Source organism: Colossoma macropomum, unplaced genomic scaffold (genome assembly GCF_904425465.1).
Source record: "Colossoma macropomum unplaced genomic scaffold, Colossoma_macropomum, whole genome shotgun sequence".
Lineage (NCBI taxonomy): Eukaryota > Metazoa > Chordata > Actinopteri > Characiformes > Serrasalmidae > Colossoma > Colossoma macropomum.
The window spans coordinates 21,882,765-21,893,109 of record NW_023494800.1 but is presented as its reverse complement, the minus strand read 5'-3'; the positions used below and the strand labels follow the sequence as shown (position 1 = coordinate 21,893,109).

The window sequence follows — 10,345 nt, the reverse complement described above, 5'->3', positions numbered from 1 at the left end:
AAAATGTTTAATAACACAAGAAGACCACTCATTAGGGCATTTTCTACCCATATTCTGTCTGTCAATACTATAAATGCACCATTTGAATAAACTATAAGATATGCAGGTGTCTGATGGGGGAGCAGTCTTTTTCACTGCAATTGAAACTTTGGCATTGCATCCATCGGTAAAAGCCGTCATGAAGCTCCTTTAGTCAGTAAAGCTTGCCAGAGTTCCAGAGTTCCAAGGTTCCAAGTTCTCTATACTGTAGTGCAGTTCAGCTTTGGTCTCGTGCCTTGGCTGGAAAGACGGAGGAGACATCAGGCCTCCTTTCCAGCTGCGCCAGCTGCAAGGACGCTGAACTGGCTGAGCTGAGCTGAGTGCTCCTTCGCTTTGAGCCGCAGAGCTGCGATGCTGGAAGCACGGCGATCCACAGGCAAGGAAGAGGGAGATGGAGTCGAGGAAGAGGAGGACGGTGGTTCAGGGATGTGGGGGGGAGACTGAAGCAGACTCTCCATGGCTGGAAGGGGCAGTCTCTGCAGCGCCAGCGGAGTCATGCTAGTAAAGAACCTGAAAAGAAAGAGAGATGTTATTAGTTAGTCAGCAAAAAAAGACGAGGCCAAAATACAAGGAATTTAATTCAGAGTGATATACAGTGTTGCAGGAATACAAAAAGGCGATTTGAAGATCCTTTGAGGAGTTAAACTTTTTCACTTAAATACCAAAAATCAAATGTATACAATTTTCTTCTTCACTCAGTTGTCAATTAATCAGCCAAGGCATTTGATAAAAGGTTGTTTCTTTAGTTTTGCACTGGAGCCATGAGGCTAATGCAGCTAACAAGTAATGAAAGCTTATGCCCACCTGTTAGCATCGTGCAAACTGCATAGCTAAATCATCACAGATGTGTCTCAAACCACTTTAAGCTGCTAAGTAATCTCAAGTAGACTTGTTTATGTGGCTTCTGACACTGGATGACATGCTGTTATCTATAAAACTGGACAAACGTGCAGAGAAAATTCAGGTTTCAAGATGAATGCTACACTGTTTTAGCTAAGCAAGGTACCTTTGACTATTTCTTAGATAGCAGTATGTCATACATATACAGCTTATATTGGACACTACATAAGCAAGTCTGAAATTACTCAACAACTAAACTATAGCTACATTTGCCTTGTAGCTGTAGAAACTTCAGAGACCAAACATCAGCTACAAAGTGAGTGGATAGGTAAAGGGGGAAAACTGTGTACATTTGATTTCTGACCATTGCTTTAAAGCAGGAGCCACTATTTAATAGAAAATTACCAAACAGCGCTCACCTTCCAAATGTGGGCCCAATGAAGGCCGGGTGTCTGAACATGGCTGCCCCGAGCAGAGAGCTGATTCTGTGGGGGGAGGCGGGGCTGGAGAGGCTCTGAGTGAGTCCATGGAGGGAAGCAGGCCAGGCTGACTCCATGGCTGGATGTGGGGTGGGGGTGAACGGAGCCCCACTCAAATAATGGCACAGAGACTGTGCTGCAGTGATGGGTCCAGGGAAATGGAGACCCATCGGGTGGGCTTGGACCCCAGCCTTCTCTCTTTTTCTCCATTTTGCACGTCGGTTCTGGAACCAGACCTAGAGAGAGAATGTCTTATTCAGTCAGGTGTGAGTTTTAATGTTCGTCAGTTCCTTCAGTGAAGCACATCTAGATAATAGATTCTAATCAACACTGAATTCTTCAAAAAGTTAAAAGGAAACACAACAGGCTTGTTCATAAAGTGTTTCTACTTGTTTAAATTGATTAATCTGATTTAAATTGAGACAGAGGTTGATCAAATTGAAAGGGATGAGTATCACACTTGGGTGAGATGACTATTAATACGGCTTATATTCCATCTGCATAAATCTGTTCCAGTGATGAACACGTCAGAATTCACTAATCAAAATATAATCATTCACATTTATATATTTATTAATTTCTTCATTTAGCAGACACTTTCAAATGTTTCAAGGAACAGTGAAGAAATAAATAACCAAATAAACCCCAAAAATACTAGGCATTCACTCTGGTGTGTTTTTATGTGCAGAGTTGGGCACAATACTTTGAAATAGTTGTGAAGACTGAATACCTAAATAGTGAATACGCTGTCCTAAATATATTAAATTAGTACAAAGTAATGTTTGCAGAATAAATTCAGAATACATTTAGAATACAAATTGATAAAGTACATGGGAAAAATGTTCAAATCTTGCTGAATCATGCTGAAATCTGCATTTAATTCACACTGTTACTCGCTGTTACTGGTTGGCAGTTTTATTTATGTGATTCTTCTGATAATATGTTTCTTGAAAACTTTAATTATTCAAATTAAAATAAGAATTAATACAAATTTTTCAACATTATATTGTCTCTCATTACCTGCTTCTGTCCTCTGCTGCTCCCATAATTCCACTGCTCTTTCATAACCTAAGCCAACAATTCACCATATCCCAATAACAAAATATCACAAACTTGACTATAAAGTGTATAAAATGTAAAAAGAATACTGCCTTTACAAAATAGAACTGAATACAGAAACTGAATTTCTGTATTCTGAATATGTATCCCAAACACTTATATTTCATCACATCCCTGCCCTGTTTATGTGCGAAATGCTGACCTGAAATATGTGTAAAATATATTTTATTGCCTCTCTGTCACCAAGCACTCACAGCTTCAGTTTCAGTTTAGTGGTGTCCGTAAATTACCGCTTTTCCTTGGGATTCCATTTATTTCCGTTTAAATGAATTGATTTTCATATTATTCCGACAGTAAAAGAGTGTCAATACAGAGAAATGAGAAATGTGACTGACCTGCACGCGTGCCTCTGTCAGATCCAGCCTCATTGCTAACTCCTCTCTGAAAGAAAGAAAGAAAGAAAAAAAATAAAGAAAGAAAGAAAGAAAGAAAGCGTAAAGGGGGTAAATTAGTGAACTTGTTAAAGCTGTGGGTTTTCAGTGAGTTACATGTTTCTAACATTTATACACATTAATGCATTGTATTGGTTGAATGATTAAACTTTTATTACACTAGTTCTCCTCTCTGTAGCCCAGTCATCTGACTACTGTGCAATCATACATCTGACTGATGCGCCCTTTTGTTATGAGCGAACTGGAGGACGATTCACCCTCACAAAACTGACCCTCATTTCTGGACACCATAATGCCTTTTAACTTATTACCAGCAATAAATAAATAAATAAATAAATGAATGAATGAATGAATAATAGATTTTCAATTAATTACTTTTACAATCAGTGTCTCACATTTATCAAGCATCTCAGAGTAACATGACTAATCTAAAGTCATGTCATGGAGTGCATTGTAAAAGACATGAGCTGATCCCAAATCAGCATTCACTCTGAGAACTTTGATAAATATGGGCCAATGTTGGTCTTATTAACTGCAAACGCAACTTACAAACTCACAAATTCAGAAATTGGGCTGGAAAATGAAGAAACTAGACCCATAGAGACAAAATGATAATATGGCTGTGTTCCAATATGTGTGCACTTGACTAGACCGCTCAGCAAATATGTCGAAGTTATTACAGCTAGTGTGCAGAATTCTGGCCACCAAAACACTTGTAGCCACTACAGGACTTACTTACAGTCCTCATAGAGCACCGTCCTAAAGTCTGGGTGCTACAATACTTTTAGTAGAATTCTGTCCAGAATCCTTGTGTTTCAGCAAGAACTAGTGCACAGAATTGACAGCTGAAACACTCCCCTAAACCCTAACGCCTGGGTTCATACTAGAGCACTTAGCTAGAGCTTAGAAGAGAATTCTGGCTCATTAAATGGTTCCACAACAGCATCAGCAGTGCAGGTGGGTCAGTTGTGATGGGGGTCTCGTCGGACCCCTGATGTCTTCATTGGACTACTTATATTAATCTGATTTAGACCTATGACTCATCACTAGATACAATAACAAAGTATTTATACTTTACTAGCAACAACAAGTAAATAAGCAACTTGTGTTTTCTTTTTTGTTACTTATTTAAGATCATTTTCCTTTGGAGGTGTCCATTATTATTATTATTATTATTATTATTATTATTATTATTATTAGGGGCCCATAAGATCTTAGTTTCAGAACCACCAGCAGCCTATTTATTCAGCCCGAGTCCTACACGCCAGCTAGGTGCACTAGATCACAGTGCACACATATCGGGACGCGGCCCGTGTCTCGGCTCCGGTCTACCTTGTGAAGACGTCGGGGTAGTGTGTCTTCTGGAAGGCTCTCTCCAGCTCCTCCAGCTGGTAGCTGCTGAAAGTAGTCCTGTATCTTCTCTGCTTTCGTTTCAGCGTCCCGTCCTCGGCGTCACTGCCCGCCGACAAGCACGCGCCCTCCTCACCGTCCCTCAGCTTCACCTGCTCGTCCTCCAGGCTCTCCTCCTCGCGCCCCGGGGACGCGATACTCTCGCGCCACGCTCCGGGTCCGGCTGCGGCTCCGTCTCCAGACTCGCTCTTGCAGGTGGGACTTTGGAGGGGGCCGAGGTCGCGGTAGGATTTACTCCGGCTGATGCTGACCGGAGGCGCGTGGCTGATCTTCAAACTCTCGCGCGCGCTCTCCGCGAGCCTCTCGTCTTCTGGCTCGACTTCGTGCGCGTGAGCCGCGTGTAAGGGACTGAACGGGCGGCGCAGTTTTGGGGGGACGTGCATGTCCGGTGGAGGCGGGGAGCGTGTTTTTGGAGCTGCTGCACAGAGAGAAGAGAACCGTTAACTTCAGCTACAGTTAAATCGGTGACTCTTAAGTGTTCACTGGACTTAGATAAAGAGCGTACGCGTTAAAGGAGAATTCCACCAATTGTTCTGAATCTCTGAAGAATTCAGTCCTTGAGACTTACAGACTCGTGTTTCTTTACAGTGGTGGTGATAAAAAACAGAAATCACAAAATAGCCATTTTATTTACTATATAAAACCACCAGTGAACCTACACGAGTCTTGTTAGTTTTTATATGTAATGTTGATGATGGTAAAATAGTCATGAATCTGAAAAATGCGTCACAATGTATCCCTCCGCCACGAATGGGTTAAAATAACTAGAGTGAAATACATTTTCAGCCAACACTTTATCACAAAATTGTCATAAAACAATATCTCAGACGTCAGACAGCATATAGCTAACCACGTCGTGTGTTAAATATCTGTAAGGGAGCTTTTAAAGGTGGACATCTGGTTCGTATTACCACCACTGTGAACAGTTCTGACTCTCTAAGTTTCTCCAGAACAGAGCATTTCACACCAAATCACTCTGAATTACTTTTTTGACATCTCCGCCATTTAATTAGGTAGAATTTATGAAAATCCGGCGGAGTTTCCCTTTAATTCAGCACTTTGTGTTAAATCCAGACTGCAGGTGTTATTTCAATATTAGGAGGATAAAAATAATCTCCAGTGGTGTCTCATCATTTCAGTGTAGTCCAGGACTGTAATCCGTGTGAGTGTCGGGTTATTTTTGGATGCAGGATGTGTAAAAGTTGTCTAAAGCGCTCCGGACTGATACTCACCTGGGCCTGAGGCGGCGCGCTCCTCCTCTCTCAGCGGCGCCGACACGCTCTGCTTTCCCAGCAGTCTGACTGTGAGGGGGCTTCTCCTGCCCAGAATGCTCTCGATGCAGTAGGAGGAGAACAGAGTCGGCGATCTCCACTTGCAGTCTGCCTGGTCGCGGAGCTCATCTTCTGCCTGAGCGCTCATACTCATGTCTGAGGGGCTCATGGGGGGCTGTGACAGTGGCTCTCTCACTCCCTTATGGACTTGTTGCCTGCGCTGCAGCCCCCCTGTTCACTCTGACATTTGTAGGCTACTGATGTTTGAGCCTCGCAGGCTCTTCGTCTGATTGGACGACCAAAGAAAGGCTGGACGCCATCAGCTGGACGCAGAGACCCGGTCAGCATTCATCAGTCCGGCTTCTACTTCCCCCCTTACTGTGATACCAACCAGAACTCAACAGAGCACAGAAGTTCAGAGACACGTGTCAGACTCCGAGGGTGACTCTTATATCTGACTTTTATACGGCTGAAGGGAAAACTCTATTTAGTTTTCCATCTTTTGTTTCTCTGTACCCACCTGTTCCCTCATCCGGACATTTATCAAGCATGAAAACATTAAGCTGTCTCTCCAGTATAGACTTAAAATCATTAAACATGATTCTCACCCTGTAAAACCAATTTGTTCCATTTATTCATTTGTCCAGACATCATTCATTCATTCATCCACCCATTTTGTCAGTCAGTCAATTCACTGGCTTTAAGAAGATCACACTGCCAAACATTTTAAAACTGTATTTTAATGATAAACAAACAATTATTCTAATATGATATAACTCTAGTTTTCATGTTTCAAAAAACTTAAAAGTAAAAAGCTGTAGTGAATTAAAGAAAGAAACAAAATAATAATAATAAAAAATAATTAGATGCATCCACAATTATCAGAAATGATGCTTCACCAGAAAAACAACAACATTGAAGATATAATAAATTTAACATCCAGAATTTCTTTACTTTGTAATTTGAACTTGCTAATACATTAACTTTTACTTCAGTATCACAGCCTACACTAAGTTCTTGCCCAAAAACACTCGAGACGCTTGTGAGTTATTGCCAAATAAAATAAGAACATTAACAGAAGAAAGTGATCAAAATGTTTTGCGGTGCTGAATGTGGCTCAGCGCCAATGTGAACGTGAGGCCCGCGCGCCCCCTGCTGTACAAACAGAGATATTGCAACCCCAAACTCGTCTTTCTTTCTCATCTTTCAACAGGCAGTGAAAGAAAGAAAGAAAGAAAAAAAGAAAGAAAGACTAACATACGTAACTATGGAAGGGTGGACTTTTAATAATATTATTCAACTGCAGACTTCAATTATGAAGCTTTTGATTAGAGTGTGGACTCGCGACTCGTCATTTTCAAATGTAGTGATTTTTGTCTGTATTCGTTTGTGGGCTAAAATAATGAAACAGTTTGTCATTTTCATCTCTGCTCTGCAACGAAGCGCGTACGAATTATTGGTGCATATAAAATACGAGGCCAACAGCAGCGCGTTTAAAACTAAAACTCCACAACAATTCATCACAAATTAGCTGTTTCCAATAAACTGCTGCGCGCGTTTTCAGAGAAGCCCCGCCCCCCTGTGCTGGGATTGGTTAGTAGGCAGCTTGTGAGATGGTCTATTAGCCAATCCTAGCGCAGGAGGCGGGGTTATGTCAGAATACATGCGGGGGAAAAAAAACGCTGTCAGGTCCCGTGACCATGGTAACAGTACACACAAGCCATATTAACAAACAAAGTAAGCAGAGTGGGAGATGGCAGCATACGAGTTAGCAGAGGAGTCGGTTGATGGGCCGTACTATCTCGAGAAAGTCTCCATTCCAGAGGATTCCGAGGATGGGTTTGAGTATGAGGAGATTACTGTCGAAGAAGAGGGTGTAACTGAAGGAGAAGAGGATTTGGAAGCGGCAGTTAAAGCATTACGAGACCGCATTGAAGCCTCTGAGTCTGTACCCTTGACAGAGCGGCTAGGCTCGGCCAAGCAGCCAGTAACCCACATCCCTGAAGTGGTGGACGATTTTCTCCGCAACTTTCTTGTTAAAATGGGTATGAGCAGAACGCTGGATTGCTTCCAAACAGAGTGGTTTGAGATGCTACAAAAAGGCAAGCTCAAAACAGACGAGGTGGGGTTCGTACCTGACCTCTACACCCACAACCAGCTCCTAGATAACGAGCTGAAAAATGTGCAAAGAGAGCGAGACAGCTATAAGCAGGCCGCACTGCAAGCTGGAGAGACCATTGTAAAGCTTCAAAAGGAGAGGGACTTCCATCGCCTGCAGCATAAGCGTGTGGTCCAAGAGAAGAACAGGCTGATCGAGGACATTAAACGGCTAAAGAAACACTATGCATCCTATGAACCTGCTCTGAGACAACTGAAAGAGAAGTACCAGACAGCTCTGAGGCAGAAGATGCTGGTCAGTATTGAAAGGGACAGAGTCATTGGACAAGTTCACAACCTGGACAGCACCTTACGTAATGCACACTCCTCACCAGGGACTCGCAGAGGACCCACAGAGTCTCAAAAAGGACTAGAGAAGCTCCAGCGCAGTCCAGAGCAAAGTACCAGACCATCAGGTGATGGGGTAGCTCTTTATAACCCTACCAAAGATCCAACCAAGACCATTACTAAACATCCAAAGGACTCTGAGTTCCCTGCTGGCACACACATTAATCCCTTCCTGCCCCAAATTAAAGCCCTGTCTGCTCAAAGCGCCAGAGTATCCAGCTTCTCCATGACCAGATCCCTCAAAGCTCATACTATGGCTGTGAGCTGTCTTGCGCTCCATCCTCGCAAATTTGTTGTGGCCTCTGCCAGTGATGATCACCTTTGGAGGCTTTGGGGGATGCCAGAAGGTGAGATGATAATGACCGGAGAGGGCCACACTGACTGGTTGTCTTCATGTAGTTTCCACCCCAGTGGGGCCTGTCTGGCCACCACCAGTGGTGACACCACAGTGAGGATCTGGGACTTTGCCAAAGGCCGCTGTGTGCTAACCCTGGAGGGCCACACACACGCCACCTGGGGGTGCTCATTCCACTCTTGTGGAGACTTTGTGGCCTCCTGCTCCATGGACAACACAGCCAAAGTCTGGGACCTGAACAGTGAGCGCTGCCGCTACACCCTGAGGGGCCATGTCGACTCTGTGAACAGCATCACATTCCTGCCCTTTTCCAACATTCTCCTCACCTCCTCTGCTGATAAGACCCTCTCTCTGTGGGATGCCCGCACTGGACTGTGTGCTCAGACCTTCTATGGCCACAAGCACTCATGCAACAGTGCGACCTTCAATGCTCTGGGAGACACCGTGGCTTCCTGTGACTCCTATGGTGTGGTGAAACTATGGGATGTGAGGAATGTGTCAGCCATGGTGACCGTGGATACCGGGCCACAGCCCAGCAACCAAGTGGTCTTCAGTCCAAATGGACAGGTGCTGGCAGTCGCGAGTAACGATGGCTCAGTGAAGCTGGTGCAAGTGGCATCTTTGCACATGTCCAGTCTGTTAGGGCACAATGATGCTGTTCAGAGTGTCATTTTTGACCATAAAGGAGAATATTTACTATCTTCAGGCTCTGATGGTGAAATCTTCATCTGGTCATAATATTTGAAATGCTACAAATTGATAAAAGTAGATTTATAGGCCATGTATAATATAGACTGTTGTATAAATGCACAATTCACAAATTCAGTCGTGTGCCATAAATGATCAAAATATGATATAATTGCATATAATAAAACATATGTCCAATCATTGTAAAAACAGAAAACCAGAGCTATATAAATCTTACCTGTATGGAATGTCTGCTGTTAAATATATAATAAAATGTACTGAACCAAGTAACTGTTTCTCCTCCTTTTTACTAGGATTATCTGAATAGTGTATTTTAATTATACTGCAGCAGCCATATAAAATAAAGATTTCAAACATGTTTCCTTATCGTTTTTATTTATTTAAGCTGATGTCCAACTTTGACAACTGTTTAAAAAAATACAATGAAAACAAAAAACAAACATTTACAAAATTGCAACAAGACCTGCTATCAGGCCCGTTTCCTGCTGTAAGTGGTACAAGCAGTCGCTTATGGCCCCCAAGCTACAAGTGGCCCCAAGAGTATGCAGTTGTTTTTTGTTAATACTGTCTACTACTGTCTAATATTGTCAGAAACTATTATGAAGACATCACTGACAACTTTGCTTAAAAAATAAAATCAAGAAAGCAGAAGTGAGGCACCATTCTAACACACTTTTTTTAACTTTATTTTTCATTTATATAGAACATTTTGTTGTTTGAAGCTTCTATTTATGCATTCATTAAACATCTGACAAAACTGAATTTTATCAATTCAAATCTATTTTCACCATTCCACACAAAATAATGTCACAAGGTTTGGGGCTAAGGGTGGGTGATATGGCAAAATGCAATATCAAGACACTTCAAGGTTTTTTGCAAAACATGATGTGTCATTTTTTTTTTTTTTGACGTGATAAGTAAGAATAGACAGAACAGTGCTACATTTGAAAGATACCATCAAAAGCTATGTATCCAATTGTATCCAACACACACTGTGCTGCACTAAATCTGCAGTTCTTAAGTTATTTTTAAGTATTTTAAGTATCCACGATGTGATCAGAAAAGCTTATTGTGAGATACTGTGGTGTAATTTATTTATTTTATTTAATATTGCCCAGCTCTAGTGGGGGCCCCTCGAGCCGATGTCGTTTAGGGCCCCTAAATGTTTTAGAAAGACTGTACTGTGACAGTGAAGCTGCTCTCCTCACTACCAGATGGCGCCTGCCC

The 10,345-nt window shown here is 42.4% G+C and overlaps 2 protein-coding genes across 2 annotated transcripts; one reads left to right on the top strand and one right to left on the bottom strand.

Annotated features, from left to right (window-relative positions):
- Nucleotides 1–259: 259 nt before the first annotated feature.
- Nucleotides 260–5,909, bottom strand: LOC118820136 (aristaless-related homeobox protein). Its single transcript, XM_036588285.1, has 5 exons — nucleotides 5,512–5,909; nucleotides 4,202–4,697; nucleotides 2,813–2,858; nucleotides 1,299–1,594; nucleotides 260–549 (listed from the first exon to the last, which is right to left on the bottom strand). Exons 1-5 carry the CDS (start codon nucleotides 5,717–5,719, stop codon nucleotides 300–302), a joined length of 1,296 nt encoding a protein of 431 aa, XP_036444178.1. The 5' UTR covers nucleotides 5,720–5,909; the 3' UTR covers nucleotides 260–299.
- A 1,359-nt stretch (nucleotides 5,910–7,268) lies between these two features.
- Nucleotides 7,269–9,278, top strand: LOC118820193 (sperm-associated antigen 16 protein). Its single transcript, XM_036588365.1, has one exon. It carries the CDS (start codon nucleotides 7,304–7,306, stop codon nucleotides 9,146–9,148), a length of 1,845 nt encoding a protein of 614 aa, XP_036444258.1. The 5' UTR covers nucleotides 7,269–7,303; the 3' UTR covers nucleotides 9,149–9,278.
- The last annotated feature ends 1,067 nt before the right edge of the window (nucleotides 9,279–10,345 follow it).